We start from the raw sequence: 26,420 nt of genomic DNA on the forward strand, positions 1-26,420 counted from the left end.
GTGTGTGCACGCCATGATGTCCAAGTGTGTGTGTGTGTGTGTGTGTGTGCGTGTGTGCAGATGGAGGACTACGAGGAAGAGCCGGTGCTCAGAAGCGGTTGCAAGGAGTACTTCTGGCTGCTGTGTAAACTCATCGACAATATCCACGTGAAAGACGCCAGCCAGGTGCGACCTCGCTAACCAGCTCATTAGCATAAAGTCATGTGACCCGCCAGCTGGCGACGCTATCCCTGATGACTTGAACGCACACGTCGGTCATGCTTGAATGCGGCTCGCATTGTTTGGTGTGTTTGAACTCACAGAAGGTCTCTCCCTCTCTGTCGCTGGCCGCCTCCGTGCAGACCACCCTGCTGGACCTGGACGCCCTCGCGCGACACCTGGCCGACTGCATCCGGAGGTGAGCTTGAACGCTCTGACTTCAACTTTAGCCACACTCTTGTAGCCACGCCCACTTCCATTGCAGCACATGACAATTAGTTTTTTTAACTGAATGAATTAAGAATGTAAAAGTTATTGAGAATAATATCAAAATGTCTGTTGCTGTAGAGCAGGGGTGCCCATTACGTCGATCGTGAGCTACCAGTCGACCGCGGGGGGTGTGTCAGTCGATCTCCAGCCAGGCTTTTAAAAAAAATAGACCTAAAAATGAGTGATCATCAATCTTCACCAAGACGTCACTTAAATGACATTCACGGTACCGGAGGGTCTTGTGAGATGACGCTGGCTGCTGCAAGATCATTATTATGAAAATATGACCGAGAGGAATGCGAGAAACACTTTTTATTTCAACAGACTCTCGCGCCGTACCTTCCGTCAAAACTCTAAAGGCCGACTGCACATTTCCTATCTTCACAATAAAAGCCCTGCTTCATGCTGCCTGCGCTAACTAAATACAGAGTCTCGGAAAACTGGCGTGCACAAGTGATGTGCACGCCAGTTTTCCGAGACTCTTATTTTGTTAGCGCAGGCAGCATGAAGCAGGGCTTTTATTGTGAAGATAGGAAATGTGCAGTCGGCCTTTAGAGTTTTGACGGAAGGGACGGCGCGAAAGTCTGTTGAAATAAAAAGTGTTTCTCGCCTTCCTCTCTGTCATTTTTTCATAATAATTAACTGGCAGCAGCCAGCGTCATCTCACAAGACCCTCGGGTGCCGTGAATGTCAATCAAGCAAGCTACGGAATTTGCCTCCAATGTTTTTCTTGTAAAGTGTATGGAAGCTGGATGAATTAGATGCCAAAAACCAACCACTTTCATGTGGTATTGTACAGAAAGGACAACTTTTTTTCTCCTCCATTTGAAAATGTGGGCGTTATCATCATTACTGTCTGATTCCAATCGATGCAAGTCATCAGAATCAGGTAATACACCAACTTATATTCTTGTCTTTGTGAAAGAAAGACATCTATATGTGTTACACATGCTTGTATTATCATTAAACACGTTTAACTTGTTTACAAAAATGTCTCTTTCATAAATAAATAAATATAAATGATATATATAAATGAGGTAGATCCCCTCGAGTTGGTCGATTGAAAAGTAGCTCGTCTGCAGAAAAAGTGTGGGCACCCCTGCTGTACAGCATACACGTAAGAGGAAGGCAAATCCATTCATATATCGGTGGTGTCGACATTTAGGATATCAGTATGAGATGGCTATTTTACATTTTTGTATAATTTTTATACATTTTTTGTCAATGTTTACAAATTACGGGAATTATCCTTTTAGGGCAACAACCAAGGGATTTAAGAGTAGTCTATAGTAGTTTTTACTTGTTTACTTGTGTACTCTTGACTAGGGCTGAAACCTGTATCACGATACAAGTGGCTTGTAGTGGTCTATCGATAATTATTTACATTTTTTATGACCTAAGGAGCAGGAGAAAAATAGACTTTATTTCTAATGTAACTTCCTCTGGTTATAATCCCCTCAGAAAGGAAACATGGCAACAACAGCATGGAAAAATGTTCAATGTAAACAAAATGGTCAAATCACATTGAACACTTGACAAAAAGTTAGGAACTGGGGCGATATAGCTCGGTTGGTAGAGTGGCCATGCCAGCAACTTGAGGGTTCCAAGTTCGATCCCTGCTCGCACCATCTTAGTCACTGCCATTGTGTCCTTGGGCAAGACACTTTACCTACCTGCTCCTAGTGCCACCCACACAGTTTTAATCCATCCATCTTCTTTCGCTTATCTGAGGTCAGGTCGCGGGGGCAGCAGCCTAAGCAGGGAAGCCCAGACTTCCCTCTCCCTAGCCAATTCGTCCAGGTCTTCCCGGGGGATCCCGAGGCGTTCTTAGGCCAGCGGGGAGACATAGTCTTCCCAACATGTCCTGAGTCTTCCCCGTGGCCTCCTACCGGTTGGACGTGCCCTAAACACCTCCCTAGGGAGGCGTTCGGGTGCGCCTAGAAATTTTGTCCATTAAAGTTATGAATAGAATCGGTCTTAATGTAACTTACATATTGGGTTTCACGATGTAAAAGCTCTTTGAGTCACTAGAGAAAAGCGTTAAATAAATATAATTCACTTTACTTCAAACTGTTTGACAAATTGATCCACAAGGGAAATTGTTCCTGTTTGTCTAAGTTTAAGTAAGGAATGCTTAATAAAGTGTACGAAAATGGCTTTCATTTTCACACTGCACTGACTGAATGGGTTCACAAAAATGGTTAGACATTTGATCTTGGTTTAGCTGCTGTGCAACAATTTCTTTCAGAATTTTAGAGATAAAGGGGAGGTGCGACACCATGTTTTAAGTAGAGGATAAATAAATGAGGACATAGAAACATCAGAAGAACTATTTTTTTGCAGGTTTAGTGGCAGCTGTGCTCTGAAGGGTGAGCGCGGCTAGGTTGTTGTGGTATTTCTCTTTTGGGTCAATAAAGTTTGTCTAAGTTTAAGTAAGAAATGCTTAATAAAGTGTACAAAAATAGTGCAAAGTGTGAAACTGAAAGGGTTCACAAAGCTTGTTAGACGTTTGGTATTTGCTTAGCTGCTGTGCAACAATTTCTTTGAGAATTTTAGAGATAAAGGAGAGGTGCGACACCATCTTTTAAGTAGAGGATGAATAAATGAGAACGTGTAAATATAGAGAAACATGAGAAGAACAATTTTCTGCAGGTTTAGTGGCAACTGTGCTCTAAAGGGTGAGCGCGGCTAAGGTGGTGTGGTATTTCCCTTTTGTATCAATAAGGTTTGTCTAAGTTTAAGTAAGAAACGCTTAATAAAGTGAACGAAAATAGTGCAAAATGTGATAATGAAAGCCGACTGAAAGGGGTCACAAAGATTGTTAGACGTTTGGTATTTGTTTAGCTGCTGTGCAACAATTTCTTTGAGCATTTTAGAGATGAAAAAAGCACAATTCTGTTGATTGTTGATTCTGTTACCTGATTGGCTGTTAGCGTGTCACTACCTCTGATCAGTGCCTTTGTTCGTGCAACCGACCTTGCTTTCGTGCTTTTTCTTAGGAAAAAGAAACAAAAATTAAACAACATTTTATAGAACACTAACTGATATCAATTACATTTCTATCGAGATATTCATTGATATCGTTATACTGCTTAGCCCTACTGTGGACTTTGTTTTGATTGTAATGAAAGGAAGTAGTTTAAATACTCTGTTGATATTGTTCACTATCAATATATGGAAATATTTACTGTTATTAAATTTGATCGGTGTCCGTATTGGCTGATCCCACTCATGGAGGATGGATCATAATAAAACCCTGATCGGACCATGAACAACAACACTTGTTAGACAGAATCTTGTTTTGTTGGATCTGACGAGACCCCCCTCTCTTTCAGCCGTGAAATCCTGGACCAGCAGGACGGGAGCGTGGAGGACGACGGGCTGACGGGCCTCCTGCGCCTCGCCACCAGTGTCCTCAAACACAAGCCCCCCTTCAAGTTCTCGCGCGAGGGCCAGGAGTTCCTCCGGGACGTCCACAACCTCCTCTTCCTCCTCCCCAGCCTGGCCGACCGGGCCCAGCCCAAGTGCAAGTCCCACGCCGCCCGGGCCGCCGCCTACGACCTGCTGGTGGAGACGGTGAAGGGCTCGCTGGAGAACTACCGGCTGCTCCACAACTGGGTCATGTCGCAGCACATGCAGGGTGAGATGCCGGCTCCTACATGCACGCAGGTAGACCAGGGTCAGGACTTCTTAGGGCAGGGGTGTCCAAAGTGCGGCCCGCAACTAATCGTTTACCAGCCCGCCACACATTCTGCAAAAATTGCAAAATTGATAGTATTGCAATAATTATAAAAAACATTTAAAAAAAAGTGTAATGAGGTGAAATCTAAAGAGAAAAAGTGACAGTTTATTTGTTCCTTTTATCTTTATTTTCTTTTTTTTCCATTGCTCCAAAAAAAAGGACAAAAAAATTTGTTATAATGAATTATTACTTAAAAATGATCACTTTAAAATGTTTTATGTGGAAACAATATTGCATCTTGTCGTGGGAATGTCTTAAAGACGATCCTTTAGTGACAAATAGCTTTAAAATGATTTATTAAAGTAACAAACAAATAATAACAAGCTTTGCAAAGCGAGACCAAACCAGAACGACACATCCGTTCGTTCCAGCTTGTTCTAACTCCTTTAGAATTTGACATGACAAGTATACATTCTCAGAAGTCCCACCCTCCATGCTCATTTACATACAGTACACCAGTGGAATGAATACCCAAAGTCCTGTGAAGGGGAGAGGGTGTCGTTTGCCCAGAGGATGGGGGTCACTCAGGAAAGGGGAACAATTTAGCTCTGTTGGGGGTAAGGAAGAGGGAAAACACATGCCCACGTCAACTATCGTCCACATGTCACATCAAAGACACAGGAGAAAGAGCCCGATCAGATTAGAGGCCTCTTGCAGAGCGTCACATTCCTAAACCTAATAAACAACTTTTGGTACCCAGTTCAAAGAACATCATCTATTTAAACAAGTATAAGTAATTTTGCTATCACAATATGTTGTGTGGTTGCCATATAAAAACATCAAAGTTTTGATAAAAGAGCATAAAACAAACAAAATAATAGTTCAAACTTAAAATCGACAGATTTATCGGAAGTTGATATTGAAATTTAAGTATTGAAAACAAAAAAAATTAATTTTTTTTTTTTTTTAATCACTTTATGAGTGGGGAACATTTCGGATTTCAAATATATTTAGTAGGATTTTATTTAATTTTCACTGTGATTACTCAAAAATATTAAATAATTAAAATCAATGGTGTCCTGCATTATTGATCTTTGAGGGCTTTAATTGCAAATAAAGGAACTCTCCTGAAGGAATCAATAAATTACTATCCATCTATCTATCTATCTATCTATCTATCCATCTATCTAAATACTGCATATTTCAGTTTTACTATAAAAAAACAAAGTTGTCTTTGACAGAAAAGGCAAAAAACCTTATTTGTTTTACTTTATATCAACCTCAAGTTGATATAGAGATTTACTGTAAACATTAAATAAAAAACATTAATAATAATTTGACTTATTTGTAACATTTTAGTGACTGAGACCCTCTATGCTCCCCAGGAGACCTAAGGATTAAAAAAAAAAATCCAGATATTTTGTTATGGTTTGAAAATGAAAAATATCAAAATGGCCCCCGCATGCTTAAATTTTTCCGTGTGCGGCCCTCTGTGGAAAAAGTTTGGACACCCCTGTCTGAGGGGACTCCTTCTGGTTTGTAACTGTGTGGAAAGCAAACGTTCTGATGCCTTTTTGAAATGAATGCTAAAAATGATCAAAACGCGTAAATATTAAATGTTATTATACAAAAGCCCAAAGCAGTGAAGTTGTCACGTTGTGTAAATGGTAAAGAAAAAGAGAATACAATGATTTGTAAATCCTTTTCAACTTATATTCAATTGAATAGACTGCTTCGTATTCACACTGAGAAACTTCATTTTTTTCTGCAGGTAATCATGAATTTAGAATTTAATGGCAGCATCACATTTCAAAAAAGGCATTTTTACCAGTGTGTTACATGGCCTTTCCTTTTAATGACACTCAATAAAGGTTTGGGAACTGAGGACACACATTTTTGAAGTGGAATTATTTCCCAGTCTTGCTTGATGCACAGCTTAAGTTGTTCAACAGTCTCCCGCCTCATATTTTAGCCTTCATATTGCACCACACATTTTCAGGTCTGGACTACAGGCAGGCCAATCTAGTACCCGCACTCTTTCACTATGAAGCCACGCTGTTGTAACATGTGGCTTGGCATTGTCTTGCTGAAATAAGCAGGGGCGTCCATGAAGAAGAAGTTCCTTGGATGGCAACATATTTTGCTCCAAAAGCTGTATGTACCTTTCAGCATAAATGGTGCCTTCACAGATGTGTAAGTTACCCATGCCTTGGCCTCTAATAAACCCCCATACCATCACACATGCTGCCTTTTGAACCTTGCGCCTAGGACAGTCCAAAGGGTTCTTTTCCTCCTTGGTCCGGAGGCCACAACTTCCACAGTTTTCCAAAAACAATTTGAAATGTGGACTTGTCATTTATGGGTGTTGTTGATAAATGGCTTTTTAACTTGCACTTATAGATGTAGTGATGTCAGGTTAAAACACTGATGGCATCTATTAAACAGACAAGAAGCAAGGAACCATGCAGAGATAGCTCATGAGGAGAACGCATGGAGCTGCACACTTAGTCACAGTCTCGCCCTACGCTCTAAGGTACAGCTCCTGCGTCCCTCTATTTATTCAGGAGCCCCAGTCAACATTACTAAAGGCGCCTCTAAAATGAGTGGTCACATATATCACGCAAAGCAGGTCCAGTACGCACAATACGTGACGGAATGTGCTGGGGCCTTGTGACCTCGCCTTGTCTCTGGTTCGTCTGCATGCTGTCGTCTTATCTGCGTTGAGGTCCTTGAAGTCGGCTAAAACAAAGATAACATCTGCAGCTGAGGCCAACCCTCAAACACGAAGTTTTATCCTTGCACGGATAGGAAAATACAGCTTGAGCACAACAAGTAATAACTATAGTAATCAGACTTTAAGCATACTAAAGTTGTGTGATAATATATATATGTGATTATTCTAACAAGTGACCAACTGTAGGTACTGACAGCGGTTTTCTGAAGTACAGCCTGAGGGATCCAGGATCTAATATCATGGCTTACGTCCAGTGATGTTTCCACATTCTCCGAACCTTTTGATGATATTGAAATGTTGTCGTAAAACAATTTGCTCACGCATTTGTTGACAAAATGGTGACCCTCGCCCCGTCCTTGTTTGAGCATTTCATGGAAGCTGCTTTTACCCCCAATCATGGCACCCACCTGTTCCCGATTAGCCTGCTCACCTGTGGGATGTTCCAAACAAGTCTTTGATGAGCGTTCCTCAACTTTCTCTGTCTTTTTTGCCACTTGTGCCAGCTCTTTTGAAACATGTCACAGGCGTCAAATTCCAAATGAGCTAATATTTGCACAAAATAACAACATTTCTCAGTGTGAACATGAAATATCGTGTCTTTGCTGTCCATTTAATTGAAAATACCGTATTTCCTTGAATTGCCGCCAGGGTGCTAATTAATTTAAAACCTCCTCTCACTCCGGCGTTTACCAAAGGCATGCGGTAAATTTAAGCCTGCGCTTATAAATTTGAGTGTGATGTAAGGATACCATCATGAAAAGCACATTTAATAAAAAAAACGTTATGATGGTCTTACCTTTACTTATAAATGAAGTCCATGCGCAGCTCCTTGTGATTAAAAGCATTGATAACTTGTTTATAGAAGTCTTCCTTATCTTTCTTCAGTTTTAAAAGTCTCTGTCTCGATGGAGATTTTCCTTTATTACCTCCTGCTTCAATTGAAAGTCCAGTTTTGAAAACTGTTTTATTTTAGATATGTAATCCTCCATGTTAAAAGTCCAAGCGAGAGGAAAAAATATACGATCGCTGCTCACCCACTTTTTCTGAAGCCAAGTAGTTGCAAGAAGGATCACTAGCGCCCTCTACCACCAGGGAGTCATTTAATGACTCATATTTGACACACGCAGCTACGGTATATTAATAAAACATAGCTGCTTACTGTTCTTTTTAGCATATTCAATAGCTTGGACCTTAAATCCTACTGAATAGCTCTTAATCTTCTTCCCTTTATGCGATTTCAAATGATTGAAATCAGCCTCCTCCATTTTGAAAATGATGACTGGTGTAGTGTCACTCGTGACGTGACGAGTTTGACCCGGTGGAAATTCTACACGTGCGCTAATAAAAATAATATTTTGCGAAACAAGTCTGACCCGGCGTTAATCCTCGTTAATCCCCGAGGCGCTAATTATTTTGCGAAACGAGTTTGACCCGGCAGTAATTCTAGGCAGGCGCATACTATTCAAGGAAATACGGTAAAATGAAAAGGATATGCCCCGCCCCCTGCTGATGTTCCTGTCCTCCCCGCAGCCTCGCACGCGCCGTACAAGTGGGACTACTGGCCTCATGACGACGTGCGCGCCGACTGCCGCTTCGTGGGTCTGACCAACCTGGGCGCCACCTGCTACCTGGCCTCCACCATCCAGCAGCTCTACATGATCCCCGAGGCGCGGCAGGCCATCTTCACCGCCAAGGTTCGTTTTGGACCACGCCGTTGTTGTATCCTCAATGATTGTGTGTGTGTGTGTGTGTGTGTGTGTGCACCTTCAGTACGCCGAGGACATCAAACACAAGACCACACTACTGGAGCTCCAGAAGATGTTCACCTACCTGATGGTGAGTTCCTGTCCGTGGACTTGTACTCGCGTTCCAAGTCTGGATTCAGACTCCTCCCGCCTCCGCAGGAGAGCGAGAGGAAGGCGTACAACCCACGGCCCTTCTGCAAGACCTACACCATGGACAAGCAGCCGCTCAACACGGGCGAGCAGAAGGACATGACCGAGTTCTTCACCGACCTCATCACCAAAATCGAGGAGATGTCCCACGAGCTGGTACGCCCCCCCCCTCCTCCGCACGTCACATGACTCCCCGGCGAAACGCGTGACTCATGAGTTTTTCCCCGCAGAAGAACACGGTGAAGAGTCTGTTTGGAGGCATCATCACCAACAATGTGGTTTCTCTGGTAGGTTCACTCTCCTCCTCGTTCTAGAGCAGGGGTCTCAAAGTAAATTGACCCGGGGGCCACTGGACGCAGAGTCTGGGCCGCAAGAAATTATTTCTTTAAAAAAATGTTGCATACTCTTCAGTGAAGTGAAGTGAATTATATTTATATAGCGCTTTTCTCTAGTGACTCAAAGCACTTTACATAGTGAAACCCAATATCTAAGTTACATTTAAACCAGTGTGGGTGGCACTGGGAGCAGGTGGGTAAAGTGTCTTGCCCAAGGACACAACGGCAGTGACTAGGATGGCGGAAGCGGGAATCGAACCTGCAACCCTCAAGTTGCTGACACGGCCACTCTACCAACCGAGCTATGCCGCCCCAGCATGTCTAGTTCTATAATGATGTTTCAAATCGTATCCCCCGTCCACCGCAACTTTCTCTGTGCAAATAAGACACGCTGTGCTCCCACTTTCCCTGGAATTGTCTTTGCTCACCTCTAACCTTTCTCTTCACTGCAGGCTTTGAAAAAGACATGTTTGGGGTCGTGGAATATATTTGTGTTTAGCCCACGCACGGAGAATAATGTCATTTCCACAATGTGTGCCGCTCCGTTTTTCCTCCCTACAGCAACACGGCGGTCGACGGATAATACGTGAGCTGATTTTAAATGAATCCCAGACAGAATAGTTATCTTGACATTTTATTCCAAAGCTTTGGGAGACCAATTTATGAACAACACATTCAAAGCGCATCGCCCAAGTAGATCTGACAATACTACGGAAGCGCTGTCTTCTTCAGTATATCCCTCGCCCCCACTCACCGGAACGAATACACATGTCTATTGTCCTCCTTAACTGGGCACAGGATGAGAAAGAAGGGAGTATTGCTACTCCTCACATTCCTAAAGCCAAGGTCGTCTACATTGTACCATCGGTCAGGAGATAGGGAAAAGATAAACAGAATACAATATGGAACACTAGCTATTTCAAATATGACTATGGAACAAAAATAAATAACTTTTAAATATGGATATATGTAGATATCTATCTCCGTCAATAGGCTCCAGCACCCCCCCCGCGACCCCTAAAGGGACAAGCGGTAGAAAATCGATGGATGGATAACACAAAGCTGTCAAGTACCATTCATATAAAACTTGCGGGCTGCACTAACCTTAAACTTTCATATAAGGGCCCCAAAATAACGTCTCACGGGCCGCGTGTCTGAGACCCCTGTGCTAGAGAGTACAGTGGAACCTCCATTTACCAACACTATTGGTTCTTGAACAGTGTTTAGTGTAATAGTGTTGTCCCGATACCAATATTTTGGTACCGGTACCAAAATGTATTCCGATACTTTTGTAAATAAATGGGACCACAGAAAATGGCATTATTTGGTTCATTTTTACAAGAAAACCTAAGGGTACATTAAACATGTTTATTATTGTAATTTAGTCCATCCATCCATGCATTTTCTACCGCTTGTCCCGTTCGGGGTCGCGGGGGTGTGCTGGAGCCTATCTCAGCTGCTTTCAGGCGGAAGGCGGTGTACACCCTGGACAAGTCGCAACCTTTTAGAGCGGGGGTCGGCAACCCGGGGCTCTTTAGCGCCGCCCTAGTGGCTCTCTGGAGCTTTTTCAAAAATATATGAAAAATGGAAAAAGATGAGGGGGAAAAGAAACATATTTTTTGTTTTAATATGGTTTATGTAGGAGGACAAACATGACACAAACCTCCCTAATTGTTATTAATCACACTGTTTACATTAAACATGCTTCACTGATTCGAGTATTTGGTGAGCACCGTCTTGTCCTACTAATTTTGGTGGTCCTTGAACTCACCGTAGTTTGTTGACATGTATAACTTTCTCCGACTTTCTAGGACGTGTTTTATGCCACTTCTTTTTCTGTCTCATTTTGTCCACCAAACTTTTAACCTTGTGCATGAATGCACAAAGGGGAGTTTTGTTGATGTTATTGACTTGTGTGGAGTGCTAAACAGACATATTTGGTCACTGCATGACGTTAAGCTAATCGATGCTAACATGCTATTTAGGCTAGCGATATGTACATATTGCATTATTATGCCTCATTTGTAGCTATATTTGAGCTCATTTGGTTTCCTTTAAGTCCTCTCAATTCAATTTATATCTCATGACACACTCTCTGTATGTAATATGGCTTTTATTTTTTTGCGGCTCCAGACATATTTGTTTTTGTATTTTTGGTCCAATATGGCTCTTTCAACATTTTGGGTTGCCGACCCCTATTATAGAGTAGTTAGAATCGGCTAATGATGTGTCAGTGCTGTCTCGAGCTCGGCAGAGTAACTGTGTAATACTCTTCCATATCAGCAGGTAGCTAATTGCTTTGTCGGAATCACAATAAGCTGATGACAGCGGGAGGCAGGGTGAAGGTAAAAATGTGTCTTAATGCTTAAACTAAAAAATAAACAAAAGGCGAGTGCCCCCAAGAAAATAAATGGAAGCTTAGGGAAGGCTATGTAGAGCAAAACTAAAACCGAACTGGCCACAAAGTAAACAAAAACAGAATGCTGGATGACAGCAAAGACTTACTGTGGAGCAAAGACAAGACATGACAATTAACAAAGTCCCCACGAAGGAGGATAAAAACAACTGAAATATTCATAATAAAGCATGGGTGTCAAACTCTGGCCCGCGGTCCAAATTTGGCCCGCCGTTTAATTTCATTTGGCCCTTGAGGCAATATCAAATTAACATTAGAGCTGGCCCGCCGGTAACACCACATTCACCGCTAATACTCATACTTGCCGACCCTCCCGATTTTCCCAGGAGACTCCCGAAGTTTAGTGCCCTTCCCGAAAATTTCCCTGAGCCACCATTCTACCGATTTCCACCCGGACAACAATATTGGGAGCGTGCCTTAAAGGCACCGCCTTTAGCGTCCTCTACAACATTCCGTCACATCCTCTTTTCCTCCTTATAAACAGCGTGCTGGCCAAATCACATAATATATGCGGCTTTCACAAACACATACTTGGTCAACAGCCATACGGGTCACACTGAGGGTGGCCGTATATAAAAAACTTTAACATTGTTACAAATATGCGCCACACTGTGAACCCACACCAAACAAGAATGACAAAACACATTTCGGGAGAACACCCGCGCCGTAAAACTACATAAACACAACAGAACAAATACCCAGAATCCCTTGATGCACTAACTCTTCCGGAGCGCTGAAATATACACCCCCCGCTACTACCAAACCCTACCCACTTCATTTTTATTTTATTTTTAAATTTATTAGCCTGTGGAAAACGTTATTGTTGATATTTACCTCAGAAGGCTGCAAATAGAAAAGAGGCATTAATTTTTTTTATTAAATTTGATTTAATATACCACTGATGTTTTTTTGAAAGTTGATTTTGCACTATTACATCATATAAGCTCTGCCTGTTCCATGGGAGGAAGCCCGAGTACCCGGAGGGAACCCACGCAGTCCCGGGGAGAACATGCAATTTCCACACAGAAAGATCCCGAGCCCGGGATTGAACCCAGGATTACTCAGGACCTTCGTATTGTGAGGCAGATGCACTAACCCCTGTTCCACCGTGCTGCCCTATTTAAGCCTTGCTTGTTCAATATTCATCGCAAAACTTGTTTGGGTCCCTATTAAAAGGTTAATTTGTTCAACTTTGGCCCGCGGCTTTGTTCAGTTTTAAATTTTGGCCCACTCTGTATTTGAGTTTGACACCCCTGGCTTAAAGGAAGACATGAAACTGATACAGAAAAATACCAAAAAAAGAGAAAAAGCCACACAAATAGGAGCGCAAGACAAGAAGTAAAACACTACACACATGAAAACAGCAAAAAAGTCCAAATAAGTCAGGGTGTGATGTGACAGGTGGTGACAGTACACCTACTTTGAGACAAGAGCTATAGTCATGCATGCTTGGTTATGATTTAAAGTCATATCCGACGACCTTTTATTGTCAATATCGAGTTTCATTATTTTAATGATTTCGGCCTGTGGTGTGCCTTTGGATTTTGTCCATGCAAAAAATTTGCCTTGCCCTTGCAAAAAATTTGCCTTGCCCTTGCCCTGCTTTTTGCCTGCTGGGCACAAAATGAGCCATATCTGACTCCATGGCAAATAAACAGTATTCCCACTTAGTCTGGTTGGTTAGTTTGTGTATCTCTTGAGCAGCACCAATAAGCGGGTTCCTTGCAAGTCAAGTCTTGTTGGTCTTGCAGGACTGTGACCACGTGAGTCAGACGGCGGAGGAGTTCTACACGGTCCGATGTCAGGTTGCCGACATGAAGAACATCTACGTGAGTACATTTTGTCACGCCGGCTCACACACACACGCGCTGCCACCAAGCATGTGTACCGCCGTCTCTCCTCAGGAGTCCCTGGACGAGGTGACCATCAAGGACACGCTGGAGGGCGACAACATGTACACCTGCTCACACTGCGGCAAGAAGGTCCGCGCTGAGAAAAGGTTAGCGTGCTTCTCGTTGCCGGGGCTCGGACACACTGCGCTTTGGGTAGGAGAGCCATAACCTTTGTGGTTTTTCCTGCAGGGCTTGCTTCAAGAAGCTTCCACGGATCCTGAGCTTCAACACCATGCGCTACACCTTCAACATGGTGACCATGATGAAGGAGAAGGTCAACACCCACTTCTCCTTCCCGCTGCGTCTGGACATGACGCCCTACACCGAGGACTTCCTCATGGGCAAGGGGGAGCGCAAAGAAGGTGCGTGACGCAGCGTGCACCCCAGTTTGGTAGAGCGGCAGACCAGAAACTTGAGGGTTCCTGGTCTGAATCCGACTTTTTCCTTTCTTCGTCACTGCGTTTGTGTCTTTGGGCAAGACACTTCACCTACAATTGCCGCCCAGGCTGGTAGCTTCAATGTGGAACAGTGGTTGTCAAACTTTTTCCACCATAAAGCGCAACATTAAAATACGGTAGCCTAGTAGGCCCAAGTATCCATTAAAAACGAGGTTGATTTTTTTTTTTTTCTTTGATAACAAGTACCATATCATTCTGACTCTAGAGCAGGGGCACCAAGTAGCCCGTAAGGACCAGATAAGTCGCCCGCTGGCCTGTTCTAAAAATAGCTCAAATAGCAGCACTTACCAGTGAGCTGCCTCTATTATTTTAATTTTATTTATTTACTAGCAAGCTGGTCTCGCTTTGCTCGACATTTTTAATTCTAAGAGAGACAAAACTCAAATAGACTTTGAAAATCTAAAAAATATTTTAAAGACTTGGTCTTCACTTGTTTGAACAAATTCATTTATTTATTTTTTTTACTTAGCTTCTTATAACTTTCAGAAAGACAATTTTAAAGAAAAAAATACAATCTTAAAAATGATTTTAGGATTTTTAAACACATATACCTTTTTACCTTTTAAATTCCTTCCTCTTCTTTCCTGACAATTTAAATCAATGTTCAAGTAAATTTATTTTTTTATTGTAAAGAATAATAAATACATTTTAATTTAATTCTTCCTTTTAGCTTCTGTTTTTTCGACGAAAAATATTTGTGAAATACTTTTTCAAACTTATGATTTAAAATTTAAAAAAAATATTCTGACAAATCTAGAAAATTTTTAGAATCAAATTTAAATCTTATTTCAAGTCTTTTGAATTTCTTTAAAATTTTTTGTTATGGAAAATCTAGAAGAAATAGTGATTTGTCTTTGTTAGAAATATAGCTTGGTCCAATTTGTTATATATTCTAACAAAGTGCAGATTGGATTTTAACCTATTTAAAACATGTCATCAAAATTCAAAAATTTATCTTAATCAGAAAAAAATACTAATGTTCCATAAATTATTTTTTTAATTTTTTCAAAAAGATTCAAATTAGGATTAGCTATTTTTTGTTCTTTTTTCGGTTGAATTTTGAATTTTAAAGAATCGAAAAATTGAAGATAAACTGTTTAAAAATTTCATTTTCATTTTTTTTTTCATATTTTCTCCTCTTTTAAACCGTTCAATTAAGTGTTTTTTTCATCATTTATTCTCTACAGAAAACCTTCCGTGAAAGGAAAAAAAATGTACGACGGAATGATAAACAGAAATACCCATTTTTTAAATATATATATATATATATATAGATTTATTTATTAAAAGTAAATTGAGCAAATTGGCTATTTCTGGCAATTTATTTAAGTATGTATCAAACTGGTAGCCCTTCGCATTAATCAGTAGCCAAAAAGTAGCTCTTGGTTTCAAAAAGGTTGGTGACCCCTGCTCTAGAGCACATTTAAGTCTAGTTTGATTAAGTTACGATAGCACGTACAAATACGAATAATTTTTGTGATGTCGTTAAATGATAAATGAAGAATCCGTACAAGTAGTAACGCTATGGATGGCTCGAAGACTTGTCCTTCCGGTTCAAAGCTTTAAACCGCAGGAAACACTCTAGGCGTTCACACAGCAGCGCCTAACCAACGCAAACTACTGAATGGTTCAAACACTGATGACATCTATTAAACAGACAAAAAAGCAAGGAATCAAACAGGAACAGAATTAAATTTGGCTCAATGGGGAGAAACGCGTGGACACTGTACCCTGGTACAGTGTCGTCCCACGCTCTGACGAAAGATTTTACGCCTCCTCTTTTATTTGGACTTTCCCTGAATTACATGGCAACAGCAGTTTCTAAGGGAAGGGGGTTGTAAACAGCCATCTCCTTTGATTAAAAAGAGTTCAAAGAAAAAGTGCCTGCAGCTTGCATTAGGCCCTGCTTCCTCTCCTCTCTGTAGATCTCGGGTCAAGATAAAATCTTCCAGTGGATTACAATAGAAGAAAGAAACCGACGCCTTCATGTCGCTTCCTATCGTACTTTGTGGAGTTTTACAAGCCTGTTCTGCTTGGTATGATCAAAGACAGCTTTTCTCTGCTTGCCAGGAACTCATTGAAACACAAAGTTTTGTGATAACTTGGATACAATTATTCTGACAACTACATTACGATAGCACGTGCAAATGTGCGTGAAAACACTCCTACAGACATCACACATGGGACGGTTTAGTGAGTAAGAATTGTTTTAGTTGTATTGTAAAACTTGCAAACGTTGCTTGGAGTGGTGAAGGAAGAATCCATAAGAGTAGAAACGCTACGGACGATGAGAAGGCGAAATGGCAATTCTGGTTCAGATCCTTGTCCTAAAGATGGCGCCGTAGCACAAACCAACACTCACATTTTCAGTGTCTTTGCTTGTTTAAAATTATTTGCTTTATTGCCGTCAGTGAAGAAAAATCCATAAATTAGCCGCACCGTTTTTATAAGCCGCAAGGTTCAAAGCGTAGGAACAAAGCAGAATTGAGGGTGTGTTTAATATTATTCCCCGCTGTTTGAACAGTAAGACTGTTTTTGAATGTTGGAAAACAAAAGACTGTACTTTCAGTGAGAGCGTGTTCTTCCACGTCAGGTTTTCGGGAAGAAGGCGAGTCCAAGCTCACGGAGAGCTACGAGTACGACCTCATCGGCGTGACGGTGCACACGGGCACGGCAGACGGCGGCCATTACTACAGCTTCATCAGAGACATCATCAACCCTCACGCCTATAAGATCAACAAGTGGTGCGTGGGGGCGGGGCCTTGTGGGGGTGGGAGGGGCTTGGGCCTCAGACATAGCACGGGTTCTAATAGTGACCACACAACCCTGCAGGTATCTGTTCAATGACGCCGAGGTGAAGCCCTTTGACTCCGCCCAGCTGGCTTCAGAGTGCTTCGGGGGGGAGATGACGGTACGTGCCCCCCCCCTTCAGGTGACCTTTGACCTGTCACCCGCTTTTCACTAAATTTCTGTTTGTCGTGCAGACGAAAACCTACGACTCTGTGACCGACAAGTTCATGGACTTCTCCTTCGAGAAGGTCAGACTTTGTGTGTCTGTGTGAAGATGTGTTAGTGTGTGTGTGTCTGTGTGTGTGTGTGTGTGGGAAGATGTGTTAGTGTGTGTGTGTGTGTCTGTGTGAAGATGTGTTAGTGTGTGTGTCTGTGTGAAGATGTATTAGTGTGTGTGTGTGTCTGTGTGAAGATGTGTTAGTGTATGTCTGTGTGAAGATGTGTTAGTGTGTGTGTGTCTGTGTGAAGATGTGTTAGTGTGTGTGTGTCTGTGTGAAGATGTGTTAGTGTATGTCTGTGTGAAGATGTGTTAGTGTGTGTGTGTCTGTGTGAAGATGTGTTAGTGTGTGTGTGTCTGTGTGAAGATGTGTTAGTGTGTGTGAAGATGTGTTAGTGTGTGTGTGTCTGTGAGCAGATGTGTTAGTGTGTGTCTGTGAAGATGTGTTAGTGTGTGTGTGAAGATGTATTAGTGTGTCTGTGTGAAGATGTGTTAGTATGTGTGTGTCTGTGTGAAGATGTGTTAGTGTGTGTGTCTGTGTGAAGATGTGTTAGTGTGTGTGTTTGTGTCTGTGTGAAGATGTATTTGTGTGTGTGTGTCTGTGTGAAGATGTGTTAGTGTGTGTGTCTGTGTGAAGATGTGTTAGTGTGTGTCTGTGAAGATGTGTTAGTGTGTGTCTGTGAAGATGTGTTAGTGTGTGTCTGTGAAGATGTGTTAGTGTGTGTGTGTGTGAAGATGTATTAGTGTGTCTGTGTGAAGATGTGTTAGTGTGTGTGTGTGAAGATGTATTAGTGTGTCTGTGTGAAGATGTGTTAGTGTGTGTGTCTGTCTGAAGATGTGCTAGTGTGTGTGTCTGTGTGAAGATGTGTTAGTGTGTGTGTGTGTGTGTGTGTGTCTGTCTGTGTGAAGATGTGTTAGTGTGTGTGTGTGTGTGAAAATGTGTTAGTGTGTGTGTGTCTGTGTGAAGATGTGTTAGTGTGTCTGTGTGAAGATGTGATTGTGTGTGTGTGTGTGTCTGTGTGAAGATGTGTTAGTGTGTGTGTGTGTGTGTGTCCGTGTGAAGATGTGTTAGTGTGTGTGTGTCTGTGTGAAGATGTGTTAGTGTGTGTGTGTCTGTGTGAAGATGTGTTAGTGTGTGTGTGTCTGTGTGAAGATTTGTTAGTGTGTGTGTGTCTGTGTGAAGATGTGTTAGTGTGTCTGTGTGAAGATGTGATTGTGTGTGTGTGTGTGTCTGTGTGAAGATGTGTTAGTGTGTGTGTGTGTGTGTCCGTGTGAAGATGTGTTAGTGTGTGTGTGTCTGTGTGAAGATGTGTTAGTGTGTGTGTGTCTGTGTGAAGATGTGTTAGTGTGTGTGTGTCTGTGTGAAGATGTGTTAGTGTGTGTGTGTCTGTGTGAAGATGTGTTAGTGTGTGTGTGTCTGTGTGAAGATTTGTTAGTGTGTGTGTGTCTGTGTGAAGGGACGGCGTGGTGCGGTGGTATAATGGGCGTGCGCAACCCGAGGGTCTCTGGTTCAATCCCCATCTAGTACCAACCTCGTCACGTCCGTTCACCCTTGCTCCTGATGGGTGCTGGTTAGCGCCTTGCATGGCAGCTCCCTCCATCAGTGTGTGAATGTGTGTGTGAATGGGTAAATGTGGAAGTAGTGTCAAAGCGCTTTGAGTACCTTGAAGGTAGAAAAGCGCTATACAAGTACAACCTATTTATCATTTATGTGTTAGTGTGTGTGTTAGTATGACTGTGTGTGTGTGAGCAGTGAAGGTGACTGTGTGTGTGTGTGTGTTGCAGACCCACAGTGCCTACATGCTGTTCTACAAGCGTGTGGAGCTGGAGGACAACACCAAGGACCTGACCTTTGATGTTTCTCCTGACCTGCTGGAGGTATTCTTCATCATCTACTCCACTTCTTCTTCTTTTTCTTCTTCTTGCTCCTTGACTGACACCTCTGTCTCTCGTGTGTGTGTGTGTGTGTGTGTGTGTGTGTGTGTGTGTGTGTGTGTGTGTGTGTGTGTCTTCTAGTGGATCTGGCACGACAACATGCAGTTCCTCCAAGACAAGAACATCTTTGAACACACCTACTTTGGGTAGGTTTCATCTCCTACTGTGTCATCAATCATACCTGTCATGTATCACACGTGTCATTTGTATTATATGTATCGTCATGTATCACACGTGACATTTGTATTATATGTATCGTCATGTATCATACGTGTCATTTGTATTATATGTATCATATGTGCGTCTTGTGTATTATATGTATCGTATGTGTGTGTCATGTGTATTATACGTATCATCATGTATCATACGTGTCATGTGTATTATATGTATCGTATGAGTGTCATGTGTATTATATGTATCATCATGTATCATACGTGTCGTGTATTATACGTATCATGTATAATACGTGTCATGTGTATCATATATGTGTTATACGTATAATGTGTGTTATTACGTATATGTATCAAGAGTGTCATTAGTGTCGTGTGTGGTATGTGTCAAGTATGTCATGTATCGTATGTATCAGGTGTTACATACGTATCGTGTGCGTTTATGTGTATCATGTATATGTGTATCATATGTGTCCTATGTATCAAGGGAGTCGTATATCAGGTTAGTCATGTATCGTATGTATCAGGCGTGCCATATGTACCATGTGTGTCACATATTTTGTCGTATGTGTCACGTGTGTCATATATATTGTCATGTGTCATGTATTGTATGTGTCAGGTGTATCATGTGTGTCATATTATTGTCATATATGTCATGTATTGTATGTGTCAGGTGTATCATGTGTGTCATATACATTGTCATATATGTCATGTATTGTATGTGTCAGGTGTATCATGTGTGTCATATATATTGTCATATGTGTCATGTATTGTATGTGTCAGGTGTATCATGTGTGTCATATACATTGTCATATGTGTCATGTATTTTATGAGTCAGGTGTGTCATATGTATCATGAGTGTCATATTATTGTCATATGTGTCATGTATTTTATGAGTCAGGTGTGTCATATGTATCATGAGTGTCATATTATTGTCATATGTGTCATGTATTGTATGTGTCAGGTGTATCATGTGTGTCATATACATTGTCATATGTGTCATGTATTGTATGTGTCAGGTGTATCATGTGTGTCATATACATTGTCATATGTGTCATGTATTTTATGAGTCAGGTGTGTCATGTGTGTCATATTGTCATATGTCATGTATTTTGTGTCAGGTGTATCATGTGTGTCATATTATTGTCATATTTGTCATGTATTGTATGTGTCAGGTGTATCATGTGTGTCATATTATTGTCATATGTGTCATGTATTTTATGAGTCAGGTGTGTCATATGTATCATGAGTGTCATATTATTGTCATATGTGTCATGTATTGTATGTGTCAGGTGTATCATGCGTGTCATATACATTGTCATATGTGTCATGTATTTTATGAGTCAGGTGTGTCATATGTATCATGAGTGTCATATTATTGTCATGTGTCATGTATTGTATGTGTCAGGTGTATCATGTGTGTCATATACATTGTCATATGTGTCATGTATTTTATGAGTCAGGTGTGTCATGTGTGTCATATTATTGTCATATTTGTCATGTATTGTATGTGTCAGGTGTATCATGTGTGTCATATTATTGTCATATGTGTCATGTATTTTATGAGTCAGGTGTGTCATATGTATCATGAGTGTCATATTATTGTCATATGTGTCATGTATTTTATGAGTCAGGTGTGTCATATGTATCATGAGTGTCATATTATTGTCATATGTGTCATGTATTGTATGTGTCAGGTGTATCATGTGTGTCATATACATTGTCATATGTGTCATGTATTTTATGAGTCAGGTGTGTCATATGTATCATGAGTGTCATATTATTGTCATATGTGTCATGTATTGTATGTGTCAGGTGTATCATGTGTGTCATATTATTGTCATATGTGTCATGTATTGTATGTGTCAGGTGTATCATGTGTGTCATATTATTGTCATATGTGTCATGTATTGTATGTGTCCGGTGTATCATGTGTGTCATATACATTGTCATATATGTCATGTATTGTATGTGTCAGGTGTATCATGTGTGTCATATACATTGTCATATATGTCATGTATTGTATGTGTCAGGTGTATCATGAGTGTCATATTATTGTCATATGTGTCATGTATTGTATGTGTCAGGTGTATCATGTGTGTCATATACATTGTCATATGTGTCATGTATTGTATGTGTCATATGTATCATGAGTGTCATATTATTGTCATATGTGTCATGTATTGTATGTGTCAGGTGTGTCATGTGTGTCATATTATTGTCATATGTGTCATGTATTGTATGTGTCAGGTGTATCATGTGTGTCATATACATTGTCATATGTGTCATGTATTTTATGAGTCAGGTGTGTCATATACATTGTCATATGTGTCATGTATTTTATGAGTCAGGTGTGTCATGTGTGTCATATTATTGTCATATGTGTCATGTATTGTATGTGTCAGGTGTATCATGTGTGTCATATACATTGTCATATGTGTCATGTATTTTATGAGTCAGGTGTGTCATATACATTGTCATATGTGTCATGTATTGTATGTGTCAGGTGTATCATGTTTGTCATATATATTGTCATGTGTCATGTATTGTATGTGTCAGGTGTATCATGTGTGTCATATACATTGTCATATGTGTCATGTATTGTATGTGTCATATGTATCATGAGTGTCATATTATTGTCATATGTGTCATGTATTGTATGTGTCAGGTGTGTCATGTGTGTCATATTATTGTCATATGTGTCATGTATTGTATGTGTCAGGTGTATCATGTGTGTCATATACATTGTCATATGTGTCATGTATTTTATGAGTCAGGTGTGTCATATACATTGTCATATGTGTCATGTATTTTATGAGTCAAGTGTGTCATGTGTGTCATATTATTGTCATATGTGTCATGTATTGTATGTGTCAGGTGTATCATGTGTGTCATATACATTGTCATATGTGTCATGTATTTTATGAGTCAGGTGTGTCATATACATTGTCATATGTGTCATGTATTGTATGTGTCAGGTGTATCATGTTTGTCATATATATTGTCATGTGTCATGTATTGTATGTGTCAGGTGTATCATGTGTGTCATCTACATTGTCATATGTGTCATGTATCGTGTGTGTCATATGCATTGTGTGTCAAATGTATTGTCATGCATGGTATGTGTCATGTATATCATATGTATCACTTGTGTTAGAGGTATCGTGTTTGTAATAAGCGTCACGTGTATCCTGTGTCGTCTATCATGTTTGTCATGTGTGTATCGTGTTTGTCATGTATCGTGTGTATCATGTGTGTATCGTGTTTGTCATGTATCGTGTTTGTCATGTATTGTGTGTATCGTGTTTGTCATGTATCGTGTGTATCATGTGTGTATCGTGTTTGTCATGTATCGTGTGTATCATGTGTGTATCGTGTTTGTCATGTATCGTGTTTGTCATGTATTGTGTGTATCATGTGTGTATCGTGTTTGTCATGTATCATGTGTATAATGTGTGCTTGTTGTGCTGTAGTTTCATGTGGCAGCTCTGCAGCAGCATTCCCAGCAGTCTGCCTGACCCCAAAGCCATCTCCCTCATGACTGCCAAGGTAAGTCAACTCTACACTCTATTCATCCATACTCTGGAGCTACATGCCAGTGTAGATACAGATACCAGTGTAGATGTAGATACCAGTGTAGATGTAGATACATACGAGTGTGGTTGTATCAGATGGGTGCAAAAAAGACAGAAAAATTGGTTCACTGGGAGCCTTTCCTGAACAGGAAGCAGTTTTTGATTCCCATCCCTACTTGCCATAGAAAGTGTTAGGTAGATAGAAATCTACTCACCCAATCAGTTCAGATGAAACACTTGTTTGTGTCTACTTCTCTAATGTCTTCACCTCACTTTGCAGCTCAGCACCTCCTTTGTGCTGGAAACCTTCATTCACTCCAAGGAGAAGGTAAGTTGCACACGTACTCTCAGCGTGCTTAATATGACCTCATTTGCATCATCTACAGCAGGGGTCACCAACCTTTTTGAAAGCAAGAGCTACTTCTTGGGTACTGATTATTGCCAAGGGCTACCAGTTTGATATACACTTAAAAAAATTGCCAGAAATATCCAATTTGCTCAATTTACCTTTGATAAATAAATCTATATATATAAAAAAAAAGGGTATTTCTGTCTGTCATTCCGTCGGACATTTTTTTTCCTTTTACGGAAGGTTTTTTTTAGAGAATAAATGAGGAAAAAACGGTTTAAAAGAGGAGAAAACAGAAAAAAAATGAAAATTTAATTTTGAAACATAGTTTATCTTCCATTTCGACTCTTTAAAATTCGAAAATCAACCGAAAAAAGAAGACAAAAACTAGCTAATTTGAATCTTTTTGAAAAAAAAAATTATGGAACATCATTAGTAATTTTTCCGGATTAAGATTAATTTTATAATTTTGATGACATGTTTTAAATAGGTTAAAATCCTATCTGCACTTTGTTAGAATATATAACAAATTGGACCAAGCTATATTTCTAACAGACAAATCATTATTTCTTCTAGATTTTCCAGAACAAAAATTTTAAAAGACTTTGAAATAAGATTTAAATTTGATTCTACAGATTTTCTAGATTTGCCAGAATATTTTTGGGGGAATTTTAATCATAATAAGTTTGAAGAAATATTTCACAAATATTCTTCGTCGAAAAAACAGAAGCTAAAATGAAGAATTAAATTAAAATGTATTTATTCTTTTTTACAATAGAAAACAAAAAAAATACTTGAACATTGATTTAAATTGTCAGGAAAGAAGAGGAAGGAATTTAAAAGGTAAAAAGGTATATGTGTTTAAAAATCCTAAAATCATTTTTAAGGTTGTATTTTTTCTCTAAAATTGTCTTTCTGAAAGTTTTACGAAGCAAAGTAAAAAAATAAATGAATTTATTTAAACAAGTAAAGACCAAGTCTTTAAAATATTTTCTTGGATTTTCAAATTCTTTTTGAGTTTTGTCTCTCTTAGAATTAAAAATGTCGAGCAAAGCGAGACCAGCTTGCTAGTAAATAAATAAAATTTAAAAAAAATTGAGGCAGCTCACTGGTAAGTGCTGCTATTTGAGCTATTTTTAGAACAGGCCAGCGGGCGACTCATCTGGTCCTTACCGCGTTGGTGACCCCTGATCTAAAATGTTTTAAAAATATATCAAAAAACAAATCTGTGTTATTAGTCATTAGTATTAACATCTATTTTTCAATTGTTGCTCCTTATTGCAAAATGTAACTCCGCCTTCTCGATGTTGGAATTTAATTGGCCAAATATTTAAAGAATCTTTTAAAATAGTGATGGATTATTATAATATTGATATTCCACGCAATGAAGAAAAACATTTTTTTTTAAGGCGTTGGCTTTTATTTTGCTGTGGTGTTGCACCATGATGACTTCCTGACTGTGTATACTGTAGTGAAGTGAATTACATTTATATAGCGCTTTTTCTTTAATACTGTACTAGTACTGTTACTCAGTATCAAAGTGTCAAGTACTTCTCCTTAAAAATCGAGCCTTGTTGTGTGATCAGCCCACCATGTTGCAGTGGATAGAACTTCTCACCAAACAGTTCAACAACAGCCAGGCGGCTTGCGAGGTGACTGCAACACACACACACACACACACACACACACACACACTTAGTTGTGTACACTCGTATTCATGTCTGCTCTCCTCCCCAGTGGTTTTTGGATCGGATGGCAGATGACAACTGGTGGCCCATGCAGATCCTCATCAAGTGTCCCAACCAGATTGTCAGACAGGTACTTTGTTCTTGTTCTCGTCCCCCTGGACCCCTCCCCCCCACTCACATCCTCCGCCTCCTCCTCCCAGATGTTCCAGAGGTTGTGTATCCACGTCATCCAGAGGCTGCGGCCGGTTCACGCTCACCTCTACCTGCAGCCCGGCATGGAGGACGGGTACTTTTCTCTCTGACTCTCACATAACATACACAGCTGAAGCTCCATTTGCCAACTCAATTGTTTCTTGGAAGGGCTTCTTAAATAGAAAAGTTTATAAGGTGGAGAAAATTTCTCCTTAAAGGCCTACTGAAAGCCACTACTAGCGACCACGCAGTCTGATAGTTTATATATCAATGATGAAATATTAACATTGCAACACATGCCAATACGGCCGCTTTAGTTTACTAAATTGCAATTTTAAATTTCGCGCGGAAGTATCATGCTAAAACGTCGTAGTATGATGACGTGTGCGCGTGACGTCACGCATTGTAGAGGACATTTTGGTCCAGCACCTTTCCCAACTGTAAGTCGTCTGTTTTCATCGCATAATTCCACCGTATTATGGACATCTGTGTTGCTGAATCTTTTGCAATTTGTTCAATGAATAATGGAGACGTCAAAGAAGAAAGCTGTAGGTGGGAAGCGGTGTATTGCGGCCGCCTTTAGCAACACAAACACAGCCGGTGTTTCATTGTTTACATTCCCGAAAGATGACAGTCAAGGTTTACTATGGAACAGAGATGTCAAGCGAACACGGTTGGATTGGACCACACACACAAAGTACAGTGTATTATGCAGCGATTATTTCGAAAGATCATGTTTCGAAGAGGGTCCCTTGCGAAGTTCAGAGATGGGCATCGCCACCACCCGTCGACTGGTGCTGAAGAAAGGTGCGGGGCCGGCCTTCAGGTTGTACAGGTACGACCATATAATCTCACTAAAACACTAGTAACGCAATAAGCAGATAAGGGATTTTCCAGAATTATCCTAGTAAATGTGTCTAATAACATCTGAATCGCTCCCACTGCCCTGTAGTCTTTTTTTTTTTTTTTTTTTTTTTTTTTGTAGTCCTTCACTCTCACTTTCCTCATCCACAAGCTTTCATCCTTGCTCAAATTAATGGGGAAATCGTCGCTTTCTCGGTCCGAATCGCTCTGGCTGCTGGTGGCCATGATTGTAAACAATGTTCAGATGTGAGGAGCTCCACAACCCGTGACGTCACGCACGTATTGTCTGCTACTTCCGGTACAGGCAAGGCTTTTTTATTTGCGACCAAAACTTGCGAACTTTATCGTCGATGTTCTCTACTAAATCCTTTCTGCAATATCGAGAAATGATCAAGTATGACACATAGAATGGACCTGCTATCCCCGTTTAAATAAGAAAATCTCATTTCAGTAGGTCTTTAAGTGCGCCTTATAGTCTGAAAAATATGGTATTTGACTCTATCTAAAAGTCTGCAGATAAAGATGTTCCACGATGTCACCTTGTTGTTGTTTTACCACCTGGCCGCTGACTCCTTTGTTCCCCCGCCAGTTCCGACGACATGGACGGCCCGGTGGAGGACATCGGCAGCCGGTCGTGCGTGACTCGCTTCGTGAAGACCTTGCTGTCCATCATGGAGCACGGCGTGAAGCCTCACAGCAAACACCTGACCGAGTACTTTGCCTTCCTCTACGAGTTTGCCAAGATGGGCGAGGAGGAGGT

General features: G+C 40.7%; 1 protein-coding gene across 6 annotated transcripts in view; it reads left to right on the forward strand.

Moving 5' to 3' along the window:
• Positions 1-26,420, forward strand: part of usp34 (ubiquitin specific peptidase 34) — a 122,848-nt gene that overhangs the window by 75,881 nt on the left and 20,547 nt on the right. For 3 of the 6 annotated variants that reach the window (XM_061915865.1, XM_061915873.1, XM_061915891.1), the window contains exons 38-58: positions 61-165; positions 303-397; positions 3,804-4,108; positions 8,415-8,578; positions 8,655-8,720; positions 8,789-8,935; positions 9,010-9,066; positions 13,282-13,359; positions 13,435-13,529; positions 13,612-13,784; positions 16,474-16,624; positions 16,713-16,791; positions 16,865-16,918; positions 18,673-18,765; positions 18,904-18,968; positions 22,466-22,541; positions 22,848-22,895; positions 24,503-24,568; positions 24,654-24,734; positions 24,805-24,890; positions 26,250-26,418. In XM_061915865.1, the coding sequence (XP_061771849.1) occupies positions 61-165; positions 303-397; positions 3,804-4,108; positions 8,415-8,578; positions 8,655-8,720; positions 8,789-8,935; positions 9,010-9,066; positions 13,282-13,359; positions 13,435-13,529; positions 13,612-13,784; positions 16,474-16,624; positions 16,713-16,791; positions 16,865-16,918; positions 18,673-18,765; positions 18,904-18,968; positions 22,466-22,541; positions 22,848-22,895; positions 24,503-24,568; positions 24,654-24,734; positions 24,805-24,890; positions 26,250-26,418 (2,253 nt within the window). The remainder of the gene's footprint in view (positions 1-60; positions 166-302; positions 398-3,803; positions 4,109-8,414; positions 8,579-8,654; positions 8,721-8,788; positions 8,936-9,009; positions 9,067-13,281; positions 13,360-13,434; positions 13,530-13,611; positions 13,785-16,473; positions 16,625-16,712; positions 16,792-16,864; positions 16,919-18,672; positions 18,766-18,903; positions 18,969-22,465; positions 22,542-22,847; positions 22,896-24,502; positions 24,569-24,653; positions 24,735-24,804; positions 24,891-26,249; positions 26,419-26,420) is intronic. The other 3 variants (XM_061915900.1, XM_061915910.1, XM_061915883.1) reach the window with 2 other exon arrangements.

Source organism: Nerophis ophidion, linkage group LG01 (assembly GCF_033978795.1).
Source record: "Nerophis ophidion isolate RoL-2023_Sa linkage group LG01, RoL_Noph_v1.0, whole genome shotgun sequence".
Classification (NCBI taxonomy): domain Eukaryota; kingdom Metazoa; phylum Chordata; class Actinopteri; order Syngnathiformes; family Syngnathidae; genus Nerophis; species Nerophis ophidion.